The sequence below is a fragment of the Sapajus apella genome, unplaced genomic scaffold, assembly GCF_009761245.1.
Source record: "Sapajus apella isolate SASKATOON/1434 unplaced genomic scaffold, GSC_monkey_1.0 scaffold450, whole genome shotgun sequence".
Taxonomy (NCBI): domain Eukaryota; kingdom Metazoa; phylum Chordata; class Mammalia; order Primates; family Cebidae; genus Sapajus; species Sapajus apella.
Window position 1 is genome coordinate 1,989 of NW_022437386.1, and position 22,328 is coordinate 24,316.

Consider the following 22,328-nt stretch of genomic DNA (forward strand, 5'->3'; position numbering starts at 1 on the left):
CCTAGGCAAATAAAATATGACTAAGACTTCAAAAGCAAATACAATGAAAACAAAAATAGACAAATGGGATTTAATTGAACTGAAAATCTTCTGCACAGAAAAAGAAATAATCACCATGGTGAGTAAACAACCTGCAGAATGATAGAAGATATCATCTCACATCACTTAAAATGGCTGTTGTCAGAAAAGAAAAAAAAATCCTAAAAAATGCTGGTAAGGATTAAGAGAAAAGAATACTGTTATGCATTGTGGGGAGAATGTAAGTTAGTACAGTCACTATGGAGAGCAGTGTGGAGGTAACTCAAAAAACTACAAATGAAACTACCATATAATCCAGCAATTCCAGTCGTGCAAATTTACCCAAAGAAATGAAAATCATTATCATTATGTCAGATATTTCTGCACACCAATGTATGTGGCAGGACCTTTCACAATAGCCAAGATATGAAATCAGCCCTGGTGCTGGACAAGAGATGAATGGTTAAAGAAAATGTGGTGCAGATACCTGATGAATACTAGTCATCCATAATAAATGAAATCCTGTTACTTAATTCATTCATAATAAATGAAATCCATCCTAGCAGTGAGGATGGAAATGGAAGACACTGTTAAATGAAGTAAGCCAGGAACAGAAAGTAATACACCTTGTTTTTTCACTTATACATGGAAACAAAAAAATAAAAATTAAAAATAAAAAAATAAAGAATAAAAAAGGTCTCCTAGAAGTAAAGAGTAGAACAGAGAATTCTAGAGGCTGGGAAGGGTAGTGGAAAGGGGGAGATAGGCAGAGATTTGTTAAAGAAAACAACATTTAAGTTAAGTAGGAGGAATAGATTATAATCTATTTACCATTTTACCACTGTGGGATCAATATAGTTAACAATAATATGGATTTTCAAATAGTAGAAGAAGTATATTAGTATTCTCAATAAAAACAAAAGGATTGAGATGATGGATATGCTAATTATCCTAATCTAGCCCCTATACATTATATGTATCAAAACATCACTGTCTAACTCATGAACATTGACAATTATTATTTGTCTATTATCATTATGTTTAAAATAACAAAAAATTCATTGGAAGTGACCTAAATGGACGCTCTGGGACAGGTGTGGGGATAAAGGCAGCCTCTGAAATACTTGCCTAACATGTCCATGGGAAAAGGAGCTTCCATTAGCATTTTCTATTTTTAGCACTGAGTAGATCCAACATTTCTCAAAGTTTCCCTCTACAGTAGAGAACTGAGGTCTGGGGAGGTCTTGCAGGCAGCCAGGTATGCAGAGGGAAGAAACAGGAATAGAGGGTTGCTGGCCCATTCAACAATAGTAGGAATGATCATTATGCATGTAGAGAAGTCAACATTGTTTTAAAATAAATTGCATCACTAAAATACATGAAAAAATTTCAAACAGAAATTCTTAAATATTATTGGCAGTGAAACTGTTTTTGGTGAAGAAATGTTCATGAAGTTAAGTGAGCCAGTAAAGTTGTTAAAAACTATAATAAACATTGGATTGGATTCAGCTTTGTCTTAATTCAATGTGATTATTACTGACTCAGGTAGGGGTCAGACATCAAGATAGATAGGTGGTAACAACCAGAAAAAGCCATGAACCAGAAAGATTCACAGCCAATTTTTTTTTCAGATTTATGAAGAAGAGATGCACCAATCCTACTGAAACTCTTCCCAAAAACTGAGGAGGAAGGACCGCTCCCTGAATTATTCTATGGGAACAGTATTCTGATAACAAACCCTGACAGAGACTCCATTAAAAAAAAGAAAAGATAACTTTAGGCCAGTATTCCTGATGCAAAACTGCTCAATGAAATACTGACAAACTGAACACAGCAGTACATCAAAAAGCTAATCCACCATGATCAAGTAGGCTTTGCTCCTGGGATGCAAGGTCGGTTAAGTAAATGTTATTCATCATATAAGCAAAAGTAAATACAAAAGCCATGTTATCAATCAAGACAGATTCAAAAAATACTACTAGCCTATTAGAATGAGTAAAACACACAGTAGAAAATACCAAATGGTGATGAGGAAACTGAGAAACAGGAACTTTCACTCCTTGCTGGTGGAAATTCTGAAATGGCACATAGACAACTACAGTTAATATTTTAGTGTATATTTCAGAAAAAGTAGAAAACAAGATTTAGAATGTTCTTAAAGAAATAATCGATTATTGAGCTGAAGGATATTCCAGTTATCCAGATTTGATCACTACACATAATATTCTTTTATCAAAATATCACATGTACCCCCTACAGGTTTTGTAGTATTCTGTATCTACATTAGTTAAGCATTAAAAAACCCCAATGCAGGGAAATCCAGCTAATTGCAGATTCCTATTAGGTGGGATGCTCTGCATAAGAATCGTTGGGTGTAAAGGACTTTAGAAATCTACTAGACTACATGTTTATAAAGATAAGTCCCCCATGTTTAATTATTTTCACAGTGGGTGGCGATTTTGAACATAAAAGAAATGCTAACATTTGTTTCTGGTAAGTTTATTTCAAGTGTCAAGAGAAAAGGTTTTCAGAGAGGAATCTGGCATGGAAACACATGCTGGCAATTTTTTTAAAGAGTTACATATAGACTAACTGTGGGATCAAGTGTAAATGTTTAAAAGTACTTAGGCAAATTATTTCAAAACTAATGTTCCCCACATACTTCTCTCAGATTTCTTATGTCCGCTAATTATTTGTTTTATGATTTTTGCAATTTTTGTAGATGATCACACCCTATCTTATCTAGGCATTTATGGTAGGAAATTGTGTGAAACTAATCAGGGATACATTTGAAAGTCATTGTTGCAGTGGCTGCCAGAATTGAAGTGTGTTTCCTCTGCGGACACCAGACACTCAAGATTTCTCCGGTGACACCTTAATTTTATTTCCTGCTTGGCTTTGGGCCTTACTCCTGTGCTAAACAGACAGACTCTGTCTTTCAGATCCCCCAGGTCATCCCAGAGTATGTGGACCTGAGAGTTGACAATGAGGTGGAAGCGTTACACTGAACGGGCACTCTGCTTTTCTGAGGAGCCATACTCCAGGCTGAGATCACAGTCCTGGCTCAGGGTGTGTCCTTCCAAGTATCCCTGCGCCTCCTGCAGGTGCAGTGCTGATCCATGCATGTTCCTCCCTTTCCTGGGGAGAGTGTCTCCTTGTTGTTGTTTTTTTCCAGATCTTCCAGCAGCCACTAAGTCTTCCCACTGATGTCTTCAGCTTTCTCTTTTCTGTCCCTCCCAGCAGACGAGGCTGCTATTCCTGAGGAAATGAGAGGAGGTGGGAGATGAGGCTGTCATTCCTAAGAGAATGGACAGAGTTTTGGAGCTTCTCTTTCTTCTATCCCAGCTTCTATGAGTTCCTACAGTGCCAGCCACACAGAGGAGTTAGCGTCTTGCCCCTGCAGGGGAATTCTGTAGTAATGTAGTGATGGCAAGGGAGGTGGGTCTAGATGCATTTCAGCCACAGCTGCTGTTCTGTTTCCCACACAGAAGCATCTTGGGAGGTAGAGGGTGGAGATTTTTCAATCCTGGGAGAAAAGGTTTCAGTAGCAGTAGGAATCCCTCAGTTGTGCGTGCTCTGAGAATTTAAACAATAACTTCATTACACTAAATTTTAAATACTCTAAAGAAAATGTCCAATTTATCTTGTTTTATCCTATATGACATTTGCTGGCCTCTGCCCTAGATAATGTCATATTCTCTTCCTATTTGTTTTTGTAAGTCACTGAGTTTCTCAAGATGTAAAGTCTCTTTGTCCTGTAACATCAATAATCTGATGTACTAAAGAAAATACGCCAATTTGCAACTCAGTAAGGTCAGTTGTTGTAAAAATAGCATACTTTTCTTGGATGCCTATACCTCCAGGCTGAGTATAAACTTCATTTTTAATATTAAAAACTAGAAATAACACGAATATTATGGTGTTTTATAAATAAGTAATAGAGGTGCTCTCATTAACTGCAATGCTGCTCCTCATAAGAATCAACACATTTTTTATACACAACCAAATTACTGACTCACAAGTAATTAGGCTGAGGAAGAAGCCACAGAAATGAAGTTGAAGCTACAAGATTTCACTTTAACAAATCTTGAAAAATAGATCTAAAGTAACAAAGGTGAAAGATTGACTCAGCATGGTGATAGGAAAACCACTGAGATGCAGGAATTAGAGGAACAGGAGGAAGCTTTTAAGTGTAATTCATTGGTATCTCGATTGTTATATTGGCTGCACAGGTGAGCACACGTGAAATGACATGTTTCCTTTGGAGACATGGTCTTGCTTTGTCATTCAGGCTGGAGCTCAGTGGTGAGATCAAAGCTCTCTGCACCCTCAGACCCTGGGTCTGCAGCAATCCTCCTCCGTCTTCCCTGCGTAGCTGGGACCACAGGTGTGCACCACCATGCTGGGCTTCACTGCTCATTCAGCTGCACACATTAATTATGCAATATTTATTATAAAGCAATAATGCCTCAATAATGGTATTGCCAATAAGTTGATGGGTAATTTGTTAGATATTTATGGAAAGATAGACACCAATATAAAATATGTATGACACTCGAGAAAATAAAACTGTAGGAAACATGCTTTTCTTTACATTTATCAGGTAATCACAACAGTGAATACACATCACACCATGTTCTCATTACAAAGAAAAGGTTCTGCAAACCTCACTAGGTGCCACCCACTGTGTGCTGGGCTTGGTTCCGGGAGATGTCAGGTCCAGTGGTGAGAAGCACAGGCTCAGACACCCAGGCACACTCTGACCAAATGTGAGCTCTGGGGACATTGTACAACCCACATGTGCTTTTCCTGGTAATTTTTCACCTGTAACATGGAAATAACATTGATACCACATACCATGTTTTCTCTGCATATGTAAAAATAAAAGATGATTGGTGCTAACTTTAAATATACGTGGTTGATATAGATCTATTGTACCTCAATAAAACTGTTTTAAAATAGAAATTAAAATATATAAGTTTTATAGGTTTTAAGGGTTTATCACAGAACAAACTTACAATAAGAAACCACAATTTCCCAATACTATCAATGTCACAAATCTCCCCCAGAACACTGTCCTGTGCTCTGAGCCCCACTCTCTCCTCAGGCCTCTCAGCCCACAGCTTGCTATATAGCAGGAGACATGCAAATAGAGCCCTCCCTCTGCTGATGAGCCCTGACCCTGCAGCTATGGGAGAGGAGCCCCAGCCCTGAGATTTTCAAGTGTTTCCATTTGGTGATCAACACAGAACACAGAAGATTCACCATGGAGTTTGGGCTGAGCTGTGTTTTCCTTGTTGCTATTTTAAAAGGTAATTCATGGATAACTATTGAAATTGAGTGTGGGTGATAAGAGTGAGATAAATGGTGGATATTTGTGATACTTTCTCACCAGGGTTTCTTTCTGTTTGCAGGTGTCCAGTGTGAGGTGCAGCTGGTGGAGTCTGGGGGAGGCTTGGTTCAGCCTGGGGGGACCCTGAGACTCTCCTGTGCAGCCTCTGGTTTCACCTTCAGTAACTATGACATGAGCTGGGTCCGCCAGGCTCCAGGGAAGGGGCTGGAGTGGGTCTCATACATTAGTAGTAGTGATGGTAGCACATACTACGCAGACTCCGTGAAGGGCTGATTCACCATCTCCAGAGACAACGCCAAGAACTCTCTCTATCTGCAGATGAACAGCCTGAGAGCCGAGGACACGGCCGTGTATTACTGTGTGAGAGACAGTGAGGGGAAGTCAGTGTGAGCCCGGACACAAACCTCGGGGGAATCAGCTGCAGAGGTTGCTCAGGACTCACTGATCAGAGTCAACCCCAGAGGTAGGTGCAGATGGAGGCTGATTTCCTGTCAGGATATGGGACTTCAACTTCTTACAGTTTCAACAGTGAATCTCTCTAAGTTTAGAATTCTGTGCTTCCTAATATTATCTCTATCTTTTTTTTTAAAAGGTCATTTTAACACGAGGATCTATTCTCACATGCACCAAATGTAGATGACGTTTACAAAGATTAAATGTTCTCAGCCGTGTTCACCAGCATCAGAGACCTGAGGAAGCTCAGGGGTTCCTAATGAGTCTTCTCCAATCAGACAGAGGACAGAAACCTCAAGGAGATTCCCAGAATCAATAGAGAGGCTGGGTCAGTGTCAGCATCTTGTAGAACCTCACGGGTTTCACGTCTGACCCTTCTCCTGACACTAAAGCCAATCGACATCAGCAGTGACCTAGGGCTCCTTTGCTCCCCTCTGTGTTCTTCCTTCAGAGTGTTTGTTTTTCCTTTTTTATTTGCTTTTCCTGCTTTCTAATATATAAACAGATGGTCTCTGTGGTCTACATTCCGGGCCTCAAGGCATTTTCTTGGAGCACAGGTGGGGCTCAGGCTGTGGCTCCGGCAGCCATGTGGGAGAGGGTGACGGGGCTCCCTTCTCTCCCCATTTGCTCAGGACCGTTTGCTGTGTTGTGTGTAGACTCATCTGGGAGTGCAATTGGCTGTTAATAGTGAATGGGATGAACTTATTTGATCTAAATGGGGTGTGGCTGTGGAATTAACCCTGCTCTATGCAAACTGTCAGAGTCATCTGCTTCAGAAGTAGTGTAGAAAGAGCTTGTGAAATGTATCGATCAAAATGGAGCCACTTGTGTTAAAACCCCAGTGAATGAAGCTGGGGAAGGCCATGATAGAGGGTCTAACACACATATTCCTGATAACAAGAACAATCATGAATAGACTCTGCACAGCCACAACCTTGTACAGAGACCACCACCATCTTCTCTATTTTTCTTTTCTTGTCTTTTTTTTTTTTTTTGAAATGGAGTTTTACCCTTGTTGCCCATGCTGGATTGCAATGGTGCAATCCCGGCTCACCAGAACGTCTGCCTCCTGGGTTCAAGCGATTCTCCTGTCTCAGTCCCAAGTAGCTGGGATTACAGGCATGCACCACCACACCCAGCTAATTTTGTAGTTTTAGTAGAGATAGGGATTTCTCTATGTAGGCCAGGCTGGTCTCGAACTCCTGACCTCAGGCGATACACCTGACTTGGCCTCCCAAAATTCAGGGATTATAGGTATGAGCCACTGTGCCTGGCCCAGGCCACCATAATCTTAAAAGAATTGCTTCTCTAAGTGTACCTGCCCAGCAACTGCCTATTAACCTTACACCAATGTCATTAATTAAGTATGGTAATAGATATGGCTTTTCATAGTGACTTTTATCCTGTACAGATTATATTCATTTGTTCCTACTTTTTAGAGTTTTTATTATGAAATCTTGATTTTTAAATGTTATTTTCTGTGTCTAGTGAGAAGTTAATGGAAATTTTTTTCTTTATTCTCTTAATTAAGCACACGAAATGTATTGAATTGAGGATGTTGAGTCATCCATGCATCTCAAAAATAAATTTAAGTTTGCTCTGGTGTATAACTCCCTCTTTTTTATTTTTTTTTGAGACAGAGTCTTGCTTTGTTGCCCAGGCTGGAGTGCAGTGGTGCAATGTTGGCTCTCTGCAAACTCTGCCACACAGGCTCAAGTGATTCTCCTGCCTCAGCCTCGCAAATAGCTGGGATTATAAACATGTACCACCACACCCGGCTAATTTTTGTATTTTTAGTAGAGATGAGGTTTAACATGTTGGCCATGCTGGTCTTAAATGCCTGACCTCAGGTGGTTCATCACCTCACCCTCCCAAAGTGCTGGGATTACAGGTGTGACTCACTGCACCCAGTCAGCATATGATCCTTTTAAAGTCCTCTAGAACTTAGTTGACTATTACTTGGGAGTGGTTTATTTATATATACTAAGAATATTTGAAGTTTAACTTTCTTCTTTTGCCATTGTCTATTACTGGTAATATGGTTATTGTAGCCTTTTAGAGAGAGTTTAGAAGGTTGGAGTCTCACCAATTTTTGAAAAAGTTAGAGAACAGTTGGCATTATTATTTTTTTAATTTAGAAATTCATTTTTTATCTAACATACAACCTATCACGAAGAATATTTATTGTGTGCTTGGGATGCATATTACACTGCTTTGGTTGGAAGGTTCTGTAGATGTCTATTAGGTTGGTTTGTTCAATAGTGTTGGCTAATTCCACTGGCTTCCTAAGAATTTTTTGTGGATGTTCTATACGTTATTGAGGGTGAGGTGTTGAAGTATCCTCCTTTGTATTGTTTTCTATTTCTACCTTCGTATCTCTTAAAGTTGATTAATACAGTTATATTTCTATTTTTACAAGTATGTAAAATAGAAACAAAATAATCATTGCTTAGTAATTTTAATGGGAAAATCACATAATAAGAAATTATGTTTCCCAAATGCTGCCATCACCACTACACTCCTCCAGCAGTCTCATGTCTGCTCTGGGCTTTGCTCTCTCCTCAGAAGGCCCACCTAGAGTTTGCTACAGAGGAGGAGACACAGATAGAATCCTCCCCCTCCTGATGAGAAGCAGCCCAGCCCTGACCCACAGCTCTGGAGAAGAGCCCCCATCCAGAATTACCAGGAATTTTGATTTGATGATCAGCTCTGAACACAGATGGCTCACCATAGAGTTAGGACTGAGCAGGGTTTTTCTTGTTGCTATTTTAAAAGGCCAATAATGGAGAACTAGAGATATTGAATGTGAGTGGATATGAGTGAAAAAAACCTGATTATATGCAACAGTTTCTTACCAAAATGTCTCTATATTTTTAGGGTTAGGGTGAGGTGAAAGTGGTGGAGTCTTGGGAAGAGGTAGAAAAGTACTTAGGAGGCTGGGTGAGGCTGTAGACTGTTTCAGCCCACTATGCCATTCCGAGAAGCTTGATGTGAGAGCCTCCAGGACTGAATAATTTGACAGCTCATGTGCCCAGGCTGTTTCAATTCTCAATTTTCCACACTGATATATTCAGAAATCGGCTTTGCTTCCCAGGTGACTCCCATCATGCAGTGAATGGTCACAACGTTCCCAGGGGTCACACACATGTATTAAATGTTGGCCGGATGTGGGGAAGAAACATTTTTGCAAATCTCCTCTGAAGGACTAGGAACACTTCAGCAGACCATCTCCCTGTCTTCATGACTAGAACTTCACCACATGCCCACATAGACACTCATCCCTGATGGGGATAAAAAGACTCCATTGATGAGGCTGACTGTTTTATTATATAAAATTACTAAAGACTGACATAGAATTTTCAAAACTAATTGAAGTCTGTTATTCTATGTCCACCAGAGACTACAGATCTTCCAACGGTATCTCCCTTGTCTTTTCTACTTGACTTTGTCTCTTCACCTTGTTCTGTCCTTCAAACAATCTCTTTCAGCTCCCTCAGGTTCATGCAGTTGTTTTATTTACTGACGATTTCTAAATCAGTGCAAGGCATTATGCTAAAGGCTCTATATTCCTAGGTCCATATTCCTTGGTCCATATTCATAAGAAGGCATTGTGACCCTGTGTCTAGGCATGAGATTGTGACTGTTACTGACCCTTCTCTAGATGACATGCTGGTCTGTGTTTTCTTGCTCCTTCCCCTGGGGTAGAGTCTCCCTGTTTCCCCGAGGTGTTCCCTCCTACAGCTCCAGTGTTCTCCACCTGTGTCATCATCTTCCAGATCTACTGCCCTGCCCTGAAGACTAAGGCTGTGATTCCATAAGAAACAGGGGAACTGCTTCCAAGTAAAACTTTGGTGGGGAACTCTGTTCCCATCTCTATTCCCGATAGGTTGCAGCAGTGCCTTTAGGATATGTGTTTTGGTGGTTTTCCCCTGCTGAGTAATTTGTTAGTTCTGTAGTGAGTATAAGAGAGTTGGGCTTGGACACATTTCAGAAGTGTGGGCTCTCATATTCTTTCAGACAGATACTTTGGGAAGTGAAGATTTTTGTGACTGTTCCAATTATAAAGAAAATGAATGGTCGATCCGAAGATGGCTGAATAAGAGGCAGCTCCAGAAAGCAGCTCCCAGCGAGAGGGATGCAGAAACCGTGTGGTATCCACAATTCCAAACAAGTTACCAGGTTCCTTTTGTGGGTCTTGTAGCACAGTGGATATAAACAACAAAAGCAATGGCAACAAAATCCAAAATAGACAAATGGGGTCTAATTAAACTCCAGAATTTCTGTATAGCAAAGGAAACAATCATTAGAGTGAACCAGCAACCCAACAAAATGGGAAAAAATTTTTGCAATCTACCTATCTGACAAAGGGCTAATATCCAGAATCTACAAAGAACTAAAACAGGTTTACAAGAAGAAAAAAAAAAACAAGCCCATTCAAAAGTGGGTGAAGGATATGAACAGACACTTTACAAAAGAAGACATCTATGAGGCCAACTATCATATGAAAATATGATCTTCATTGGTCATTAGAGAAATGCAAATCAAAACCACATTGAGATACCATATCATGCCAGTTGGAATGGCGATCATTAAAAAATCTGGAGGCTGTGCAGAAGCTGTGGGAGTTTGATTAGGTCCCATTTGTCTATTTTGGCTTTTGTTGCCAATGTTTTTGGTGTTTTGGTCATGAAGTCCTTACCTACGCCTATGTCCTGAATGGTTTTGCCTAGATTTTCTTCTAGGGTTTATATGGTGTTAGGTCTTATGTTTAAGTCTTTAATCCATCTGGAGTTAATTTTAGTGTAAGGTGTCAGGAAGGGGTCCAGTTTCTGCTTTCTGCACATGGCTAGCCAGTTTTCCCAACACCATTTATTAAACAGGGAATCCTTTCCCCATTGCTTGTTTTGGTCTGGTTTGTCAAAGATCAGATGGTTGTAGATATGTTGTGTTGCCTCCGACACCTATGTTCTGTTCCATTGGTCTATATCTCTGTTTTGGTACCAGTACCATGCTGTTTTGATTACTGTAGCCTTGTAGTATAGTTTGAAGTCCGGTAGTGTGATGCCTCCCGCTTTGTTCTTTTTGCTTAGAATTGACTTGGCTATGCGGGCTCTCTTCTGGTTCCATATGAAGTTTAAGGTGGTTTTTTCCAGTTCTGCGAATAAGGTCATTGGTAGCTTGATGGGGATAGCATTGAATCTGTAAATTACTTTGGGCAGTATGGCCATTTTCACGATATTGATTCTGCCTAACCATGAACATGGAATGTTTCTCCATCTGTTTGTGTCCTCTCTTATTTCGTTGAGCAGTGACTTGTAGTTCTCCTTGAAGAGGTCCTTTACGTTCCTTGTTAGTTGTATTCCTAGGCATTTTATTCCCTTTGTGGCAATTGTGAATGGAATTTTGTTCTTGATTTGGCTCTCTTTAAGTCTGTTATTGGTGTATAGGAGTGCTTGTGATTTTTGCACATTGATTTTGTATCCTGAGGCTTTGCTGAAAAGAAACAGTCATTAGAGTGAATCAGCAACCAACAGAATGGGAAAAAATTTTTTGCAATTTACCCATCTGACAAAGGGCTGATATTCAGAATTTACAAAGAACTAAAACAGATTTACAAGAAAAAAACAAACAAGCCCATTCAAAAGTGGACAAGGGATATTAACAGATACTTTACAAAAGAAGACATACATGAGGCCAACAAACATATGAAAAAATGCTCATCATCACTGGTCATCAGAGAAATGCAAATCAAAACTACATTGAGATACCATCTCATGCCAGTTAGAATGGTAATCATTAAAAAATCTGGAGACAACAGATGCTGGAGAGGATGTGGAGAAACTGGAACACTTTTACACTGTTGGTGGGAGTGTAAATTAGTTTAACCATTGTGGAGGACAGTGTGGCGATTCCTCAAGGACCTAGAAATAGAAATTCCATTTGACCCAGCAATCCCATTACTGGGTATATATCCAAAGGATTATAAATCATTCTACTATAAGGACACGTGCACACGAATGTTCATTGCAGCACTGTTTACAACAGCAAAGACCTGGAACCAACCCAAATGCCCATTGATGATAGACTGGACAGGGAAAATGTGGCACATATATACCATGGAATATTATGCAGCCATCGGATGTGTCCTTTGTAGGTACATGGATGAACCTGGAAACCATCATTCTCAGCAAACTGACAGAAGAGCAGAAGATCAAACACCGCATGTTCTTACTCATATGCAGGTGTTGAACAATGAGAACACATGGACACAGGGAGGGGAGCACTACACGCTGGGGTCAGTTGGGGGGAAATAGGGGAGGGACGATGGGGGGTGGGGAGCTGGGGAGAGGGAGAGATAGCAAGGGGAGAGATGCCAGATGTAAGTGATGGGGAGGAAGGCAGCAAATTACACTGCCACGTGTGTACCTATGCAACAATCTTGCATGTTCTTCACATGTACCCCAAAACCTAAAATGCAATAAAATAAATGGGGAAAAAAAATCTGGAGGCAACAGATGCTGGAGAGGATGTGGAGAAATAGGAACAATTTTCCACTGTTAATGGGAGTGCAAATTAGTGCAACCATTGTGGAAGACAATGTGGTGATTCCTCAAGGACCTAGAAATAAAAATACCACTTGACCCAGCAATCCCATCACTGGGTATATACCCAAAGAATTATAAATTGTTCTATCATAAAGAAACATGCACATGTATGTTCATTGTGGCACTGTTTACAATAGCAAAGACCTGGAACCAACCCAAATGTCCATCAACAATAGACTGGATAAAGAAAGTGTGGCACATATACACCATGGAATACTATGCAGCCATAAAAAACGATGAGTTCATGTCCTCCCTAGGCACATGGATGACTCTGGAAACCATCATTCTCAGCAAACTGACACAAGAAAGAAAATCAAACACTGCATGGTATCACGCATAGGCGGGTGTTGAATAATTAGAACATGTGGACACAAGGAAGGGAGCATCACACACTGCGGTCAGTTGGGGGGTACTAGAGAAAGGACAGCGGGGGTAGGGAGGGTGGGGAAGAATAACGTGGGGAGAAATACCAGATATAGGTAATGGGGGAAGGAAGGCAGCAAACCACCTTGCTATGTATGTACCTATGCAACAGTCCTACATGATCTGCACATGCACCCCAGAACCTAAAGTACAATTAAAAAAAAAAAGGAAAGGAATTCAAAAGAATAGAAAAACTCTTCCGTATGTGGTCCCTGAGAATTTCAAACTAAGAACATGCTTGCCACACTCGACTCAAAGGAATTCTAAGTAAATTAGTGTATTTTATCTTGTAATGGCCTATATTTCATATGGCACACTCTGCCTCAGTTCAGCTCATACCCTAGCTATGATTCTCCCTACAAGAACTTGTCTCTCTCTAGATTTCACGTTTCTTGATTGTCTTAAAATTTCAATGATCTGAAGTATTAAAAAATTTGCAAAAGTCAATTATCTCTGTTTAACAGGTAACTGTTGATTTTACTGTTGTAAAAAATAAAAAAAGTCTCATATATGTACATTTTCAATCTGAATAGCAGACATTTTTATTAAGTCCAAAAATAATAAAAAATTCTAAATATTGATCATCTCTCTAATGAAAAACAAATCATGTTACCTTTTTCCTGGACTAGTCCCCATCATTCTTGATAAAGGAATGTCTGATACACACAATAAAAAGATTAAATTATCAACTATTTAAATTGAGTAACATAAGCCAAAGTAATAAGAGTATGTAATATATGATTCTATTCTTATGAATTCTGGAAAATGAAAACTGTTAGACAAAGAGTGAAATCATGAGCGAACTCCTATTCACAATTGCTACAAAGAGAATAAAATACCTAGGAATATAACTAACAAGGGATGTGACGGACCTCTTCCAGGAGAACTACAATCCACTCCTCAAGGAAAACAGAGGAAACAAACAGATGGAAAAACATTCCATGCTCATAGTTAGGAAGAATAGATATCATGAAAAGTAATTTACAAGTTTAATGCTGACCCCATCAAGCTACCATACACCTTCACAGAACTGGAAAAAACCACCTTATGCTTCATATAGAATCAAAAAGGAGCCTGCACAGTAATGAAAATCTTAAGCAAAAACAAACAAAAACAAAATACAAAACAAAGGCATCATGCTACTTGACTTCAGGCTATACTACAAGGCTACAGTAATCAAAATAGCATGGTACTGGTACCAAAACAGAGATAAACACCAATGGAACAGAACAGAGGTCTCGAAGGTAATGCCACACATCTACAACCTTCTGATCTTTGACAAACCTCACAAAAACAAGCAATGGGGAAAGGATTCCCTGTTTAATAAATGGTGTTGGGAAAACTGGCTGGCCATATGCAGAAGCTGAAACTGAACCCCTTCCTTACACCTGATACAATAATTAACTCCAGATGGATTAAGGATTTAAACATAAGACATAACATCATAAAACCCTAGGAGAAAATCTAGGCAATAACATTGAGGACACAGGCATAGGCAAGGATATCATGACCACAACACCAAAAGAAATGGCAACAAAAGCCAAAATAAACAAATGGGATCTAATTAAACTCCAGAGCTTCTGCTCAGCAAAAGAAACTATCATAAGAGTGAACCAGCAACCAAAAGATAGGGAAAAAAATATTTGCAAACTACCCATCTGACAAATGGCAAATATCCAGAATGTATAATAAAATTGAACACATTTATGGGAAAAAAACAAACAACCCCATCCAAAAGTGGGGAAAGGATATGAACAGACACTTTCCAAAAGAAGACATTTATGCCACAAACAAACGTGAAAAAATGCTCATCATCACTGGTCATTAGAGAAATGCAAATCAAAATCACATTGAGACACCATCTCACACCAGTTAGAATGGCAATCATTAAAAAATCTGGAGACAACAGATGCTGGAGAGGATGTGGAGAAATAGCAACACTTTTACACTGTTGGTGGGAGTGTATATTAGTTCAAACATTGTGGAAGACAGTGTGGCAATTCCTCAAGGATCTAGAAATAGAAATACTATTTGACCCAGCAATCCCATTACTGGGTATATACCCAAAGGATTATAAATCATTCTATTATAAAGACACATGCATATGTATGTTCATTGTGACACTTTTTACAATAGCAAATACTTGGAACCAACCTAAATGCCCATAAATGATAGGCTGAATGAAGAAAATGTGGCACATACACAACATGGAGTATTATGCACCCATAAAAAAGGATGTGTCCATGTCCTTTACAGGGACATGGATGAAGCTTGAAACAATCATTCTCAGCAAACTGACACAAGAACAGAAAACCAAACACTGCATGTTCTCACTCATAACTGAGTGTTGAACAATGAGAACATATGGACACAGGGAGGGGATGAGGGGACTGGTTGATGGGGAAACAGGGAATGGGGGGATTGGGGAGTGAATAACATTAGGAGAAATACCTACTGTAGATGAAGGAGGATGGATGCAGCAAACTACTGTGGTATGTGTATACTTAGGTAACAATCCTGCATAATCTGCACATGTACCCCAGAACTTAAAGTATAAAAAAAAAAGATTAGTAGTTGTCTGTGAATATGTTGGAAGAAGGGAAAGAGAAAGGATAAGGACATGCAGAAGGACAGAGGAAAAGTTGAGGTAATTTAACTTGTCCACCTTCTTGATAATGGTAATAGTTATGTCATGATTATCAATTTTATACTTTAAATATGTAAAGTGTATAATCTGTCAATCAAACCCTATACAATTTATAACAATGAAACAAGTTGAATATTAGACAAGGTAGGAGTGGCAGAAAGATAGATACCAGTATGTTAATTGTCAGAGATCTATCTGACCCTAGTTCTCTCCATAGTTTTAGGTAAACAGGAGAATATGGCAAAATCACATCTATTCTGATCAAGCAGTGGCTTCTGCAAACCACACTAGGCATGTCCAGCTCTGTCCTGGAGTTGGCTAAGGGAGGAGTCAGGGCCAGTGGTGAGAAGCCCAGGCCCAGATACCAGCACTCGCTCTTCCCAGACATGAACTCTGAGATACATATTGAGCCCGTCCATGTGTGGGCTTACTTTCACATCTGTAATAGAGAACATTGACTCCTACAGAACATAATTTACACGCATAGATAAAACTGAGATAAGGTGATCAGTGCAAAGTTTCTGTCACAGTACAATTTAATAATAAGCACATTTTCTCAAACCCCAGTGTTGTCGCCAGTTTTCCTCAGGACACCCTCATCTGCTCGGGGCCCTGCTTTCTCTTTACGTGTCTCGCCCCAGAGCTTGCTATATAGTAGGAGACATGCAAATAGGGCCCTCCGTCTGCTGATGAAAATCAGTGCAGCCCAGACACTGCAGCTCTGGGAGAGGAGCCCAGCCCCAGGATTCCCAGGTGTTTCTGCTTGCTGATCAGGACGGCACACAGAGCACTCACCATGAAGTCTGAGCTGAGCTGGGTTTTCCTTGTTGCTATTTTAAAAGGTAATTCTTGGAGAACTATTGAAATTGAGTGTCAGTGATAAGAGTGAGATAAACCGTGGATATTTGTGGCACTTTCTGACCAGGGTGTCTCTGTGTTTGCAGGTGTCCAGTGTGAGGTGCAGCTGGTGGAGTCTGGGGAAGGCTTGGTCCAGCCTGGGGAGTCCCTGAGACTCTCCTGTGTGGCTGCTGGATTCAGCTTCAGTAACTACTACATGGTCTGGGTCTGCCAGGCTCCAGGGAAAGGGCTGGAGTGGGTCTCAGCTATCAGTACTGATGAGAGTGGCACAAGCTACCCAGACTCCGTGAAGGGCCGATTCACCATCTCCAGAGACAACGCCAAGAACTCGCTGTATCTGCAGATGAGCAGCCTGAGAGCCGAGGACACGGCCGTGTATTACTGTGCGAGAGGCACAGTGAGGGGAGGCCCGTGTGAGCCCGGACACCAACCTCCTGCAGGGGTCCCCGAGACCACCAGGGGACGTCAGGAGCTCTGTGAACTGGGCTGTCTCCAGGGCAGGTGCAGGTGCTGCTAAGGGCTGGCTTGCTGTCAGCATCTGGGGCTGTGTCCTCTAGTTTCCTCAGAGAACCTTTCAGATTTATGATTCTATGCTAACATTTAATGTCTCTGAATGTGAAATCTTCCCCCCTTGTGTTTCTTCACTTTTTTTAAACAGGCGGACACATCCTCACCTCCACAGAAGCCCGAGTGTCACCCTGGGTACAGAAATGACCCTCCCCTGGCCACCAGAATCAGAGTTCTGAGGAAGCCCAGGAGAACCTGGGAAGAGTTTTCCACTCAGACTCAGGGCAGACATCTCTGTGGGAATCTCTGATTGGAACAGGCTCTGGGATTCAGATTGGAACCAAGAAGGAGGCTCATCCATGCCCAGGGTCCTTACAATTCTGACATTTTTCAGAGTAACCTCATTGTCCTTTAAAACTGAACATCTGACTCAGAACTAATCCATTTGTCCCTTTCTCTGCTATTCCATTTTCCTTTTCTCTAGGCTTCATTCTTACACTTCCCTTTTCTCCTTCTTTTTTCTGAAAATGGAGTGTGTGCTTCCTGTGGTCTAAACCACAGGTCTCAGAGACATTGCCTGGAAATCAGCGTGGCTCAGGCTGTGGCTCCTGCAGGACCTGACAGGCTGAGGGGTCCTTCTTATTCCCCATTGCCTTGACGCCCCTGCTGTCTTCTATGCATGGACACATTTGGGAAATGCAAGTGGACACTAATAGTCATTTCTTCAAATGGAATAGTGATGTAGAGCTGATCCTGTGCTTCTCACCCTGTCACAGAGCCCCCACCCTCACCTGGGACTTTCGAGAGAGCTGAGGATAGACACTTTGTTGTGGTGTGGGCTCTGTGTGACAGCAGTTGTGAGATCTGGCTAGGCACAGCCAAAGCCAATGGAGCTGGCCATCAGGAAAGACAGGCTGGAATTCCCAAGAAGTCCTATAGCCAAGACGTAGAGTTCCATTATCTTCTCTTCTGCTGGGATTGAATCAGACCAACCAAATTCCTCTAGGACAATCTTCCTGACTTACAGAAACGTGATGACAGGCTTTAATAACACCTGTAGTATACCATCAGAGCAACGACAACATTTGTGTCTGATTGAATAACTGAGATTATGTTCCAGTCAAGGTGACAGGCAAAACCGATTATTACCATGATTAATATTTTATATTTTACACTGATTAATATTTTAATACTAACATTAATGCAATATTAATATTAACACAATATTTTAAATTTGATAATAGAATCAGACTCATAACAATTGTGCTAAACTATGTGTGTCATTATTGGTTTTCTGAGCAGAAATCTCCAGTAGTGGCTTAAGTTTGCATGCATTTGTGGAAGAAGGGCATCAACCCTTTTGAGGGAAAATGCGTGGAGGGTAAATGAGGCTGGGGAAGCTGATGGCATAAGATGGAAGCCTGTCCCTGAGTGAAGGATAGTGGGAGGGAGGGTTGGGTAGAAATTTCCTATATTTCTGTACTGTGCTAAGAAAGTCTGGAATATCACTGAGTCTTCTGCAAGTCAAGGCTGCCCCTAAGGAAACCCCCATGACCCCCAGTAGTGGCTCTGGCTCAGATGAGTGCAGTGCTCCCTGTATTCCTGTAAATGGAGCACAGGACATGGGCTTCGACATGAGCCATGTCATGCACATCAGAGAGCAGCAGTGAGATGCATAATCCAAGTACGTAGCTCTGCCTGCAGGTGGAGGGAGAAAGGTGCATTGTCAGAGCTAACACGCATGGATTTTTATACAGGACGCACGTTTTTCCTAATTTATTGAAAGGCATATGAAAATGTGTGCAGACTGCAAACAATTGTAATTTTCACATTCACCTGTTCCAAGATGTCCTGCAGAATTATTTCTTCATTGTGCAAGACATCCTGGAACACAGCTGCGATTTTCATGGGTATATATACACACACATAGACATAAATATTGGTAAACATTATAAAATTGATTCTAATATGTATGTGCACAATGATGACTTTCAAACAAATTGTAACAACAGAAACCAGATATATCTTTCCACTGGAAATAACTTTAAAACACAGTGAAATTTCTTAAACTTGATTTTAATATGTTTGACATCAAGTAATAAGGACAGTGACTGTTGAGAGAGGGAAAGTATACAAAAGGAGCCCGCTGGTGAATGCATGCTTACTTTCTTAAGAGAGTTTCCAGGCACAGTGCTCAAGTAGAAACAGGTAGATCTGAAGTTGAGGAAAAGGAGCTGAGATCTCAGACAGGCCAAGAAGTGTGGAGACCACAGAATACACAGAGGATTGCAGAACACTGTTCAGAGAGTGAGCCCCACAGATGGCAGGAGGGTGACCCCGGCTTGGTAGAGTGCAGATCTGTGTGTGGGAACCAGGGCAAGTTGTACACGAGAACACACCCTATTAGAGAAACCATCATTCTCAGCAAACTGACAGAAGAGCAGAAGATCAAACACCGCATGTTCTCACTCATAGGCGGGTGTTGAGCAATGAGAACACATGGACACAGGGAGGGGAGCACTACACACTGGGGTCAGTTGGGGGGAAATAGGGGAGGGACGGTGGGGGGTGGGAAGCTGGGGAGAGATAGCAAGGGGAGAAATGTCAGATGTAGGTGATGGGGAGGAAGGCAGCAAATCACACTGCCACGTGTGTTCCTATGCAACAATTTTGCATGTTCTTCACATATACCCCAAAATGTAAAATGCAATAAAATAAATAAATGGGAAAAAAAAAATCTAAAACTATGGAAAAATAAATGAAATAATTGCCTAGTTTAACATATACCAAAATATATCTTGATAAAGCCAAATAAAAAACAGGTGAATTCACTGCATTACTCACTAGAAAAGTGTATTACCAAACAATGATAACATCAAAGTGAGTGAACAAATCAATTCCATCATGGCAGTCGGCTTAACAGAAAAATATTTAAAATACTTATGGACCTGCTAAAGAAACTTTAAACACAAGCATGAATAGAGTTATCTAATTACAGGAGTGATGGTGTAGGAAGCCCCAAGCTTTCCATTGAAACAACCACATCTGGTAAAAAATAAATGTAAATTTCAACCATTCAAAATCAATGCAAATTATTCTAAGAAAACACAGTAAATAAAAGCTATTGATCGATAAAATGTGCTGCTATAGATTGAATGTTTATTAACCCCACGGTGTCTATGTTGGAATAAATCCAACATGGTGGTGTTAGGAGGTGGGGCCTTTGGTAAGTGAATAGATGTTTTTGGGAGGTGTTGAGGTGCAATCTTTATAAGTAAGATTAGTGCCCTCATGTGGAAATCCAGAGTTTTCCGGCTCCCCTTCCACCATGTGAGGACAGAGTAGGATGATGCTCCTCTCAGAATAATTAATTGGGTCTTCCCCAGATACCAATCTGAAAAGCATCTTGATCTTTAACTTCCTATCCTTTGGAATTCAGAAATACATGTTTATGTTATTTCTGAGCCACCCATTTTATTGAGTTCTCTTACAGCAGCTGAAACAGACTAAAACATTTATGAAGTCTCAAGAAGGAAAGTGAGGGTCCACCAGACTTAAGAGACAAGCATTACTCTGTCATCTTCAGCTCAGGATGACAGAGTCTTGCCCTTGAGCTGATCTGACAAGAAGATGGTGCTTCCTCTCCCCCATATCTCAGTTGAGGCCATGGTGTCAGATCTCTACAATGGAGAATAAATTACAGTCTGTGATGTGATGGATGCGTATCTCTCCCCAGCTTCACTTGCAAGATAGAGTTTCCATGCCATGCATTATAGATCGAAAACAGAGGGACCCCACTGATTCTCACCCCTGCTCACTCTTATGTCAGAGATTCTGGGGAGTTTCCTGCGAGAGGCACAGTGAGACTGTATGAGTCCACTATTCCTATACAGTGCTGTGCTCTTGAAGCAGGAGTGTCACACTGAGAATCATGAATAATTTTGTATGCACCATGTCATAGGCTATTATGTTTTTATAGTTAAAAGAGGCAGGGCATAAAAACAGAGATACGGAACTCTCTAAATTTTGTGACTTTATTTGCAGTCAAACGTGAATAATTTCTACCTTAAAGTTCTCCTTATGGACATAATATATTTTTATTGTAAGTAATTAATGAAAAGCTGACAGCTCCATGAGAGCAATAAAACACTTGTTTTAGCAGAGAGAATGAGAAATAGCATAATTTAAGAATAATCAGCTGGACACTGTTCCATTTGCCTGTATTTTCAGCTAGTCAGGATGTTAATGTGGGAAGACCACTTGAGCCCAGGATTTCATGGCCAGCCTGCAAAATATTGCTACACCCATTTTCTCCAAAAAGAAAATAACATTCTGGGTCATGAAAAACCTCAAAAACTGCCCCTCAAAACAGGAACAAATATAATTTCATTAGACTGTGGATCCATTTTGACACAAAACAGTGACACTATGCCAGTAATGAGTACAGATTAACATTCAGTTGTTATTTTAAGAAATACAGACTCTCAGAGACATCAGGCAGAGGCTGTCTAAGGCAACACTGCCAAATGATTCTTTTCCATCGACATTGTGTGTATATCCAGGAATGCACCTGTGAATGGTGACATCATGTCTCTCATAGTATAAAGTAAAAAGACATTACTACTCATCTAACAAAGGATTAATAGTGAGAATATACCAGGATCTCAAACGACTCTATAGGAAAAAATCTAGCTATCTGAATAAAAAGTGGACAATAATTATTTCTCAAAATAAGACTTTCAAATTGAAAACAGGCATATAAAAATGCACTGTACAACAATGATCATCAGAAAAATGCACAACAAAACTACAATGAAATATTATGCCATCTGATTTTAAAATGACATTCATCCTAAAACCAGGCAATAACATGCTGGAGAAGAAATGGAGAAATGGGAACATTCATAAACTATTGGTGGGCATTTAAATGAGTACAACCACTGTAAAGAACAGCTTAGCATTTCCTCAAAGCCTGATAATAGAGTTATCATATAATCCAGCAATCCTTCTGCTGGTCTATACCCCCAAAAAGAAACTTTTTTTGTGCTGTTATATCTGTTATAACACTGTTCATAATATTCAAAATTTGAAAGCAGCCTAAATGCACATTAACAGATAAACAGATAAATAAAATGTGGTACATATAGTATATGGATTACTATTATGCCATAAAAAGAATGAGATTTTGTCATTTGTAACAACGCGGATGAAACTGGAGTTCATTATATTAATTCAAATAAGCCTTCTGCATATGGCTAGCCAGTTTTCCCAACATCATTTATTAAATATGGATCTTTCCCCATTGCTTGTTTTTGTCAGGTTTGTCAAATATCAGATGGTAGTAGATGTTTGGTGTTATTTCTGAGGCCTCTGTTCTGTTTCATTGGTCTATACATCTGTTTTGGTACCAGTACCATGCTGTTTTTGTTACTGTAGCCTTGTAGTATAGTTTGAAGTCAGGTAG

The 22,328-nt window shown here is 40.3% G+C and overlaps 1 protein-coding gene, 1 long non-coding RNA gene and 1 gene segment (V, D, J or C); 2 read left to right on the top strand and 1 right to left on the bottom strand.

Annotated features, from left to right (window-relative positions):
* Positions 1–5,180: 5,180 nt before the first annotated feature.
* Positions 5,181–22,328, top strand: part of LOC116545935 — a 39,600-nt gene continuing 22,452 nt past the window's right edge. The window contains exon 1 of the mRNA XM_032272347.1: positions 5,181–5,330. Coding sequence (XP_032128238.1) covers positions 5,285–5,330 — 46 coding nt within the window. The 5' untranslated portion in view covers positions 5,181–5,284. The remainder of the gene's footprint in view (positions 5,331–22,328) is intronic.
* On the bottom strand, positions 5,511–16,827 carry LOC116545941. Its single transcript, XR_004266516.1, has 2 exons — positions 16,789–16,827; positions 5,511–5,775 (listed from the first exon to the last, which is right to left on the bottom strand). It is a non-coding gene; the product is annotated as an uncharacterized LOC116545941 (long non-coding RNA).
* On the top strand, positions 16,204–16,889 carry LOC116545936. The segment is given in 2 exon segments: positions 16,204–16,341; positions 16,444–16,889. Coding segments are annotated over 2 exon segments (477 nt in total).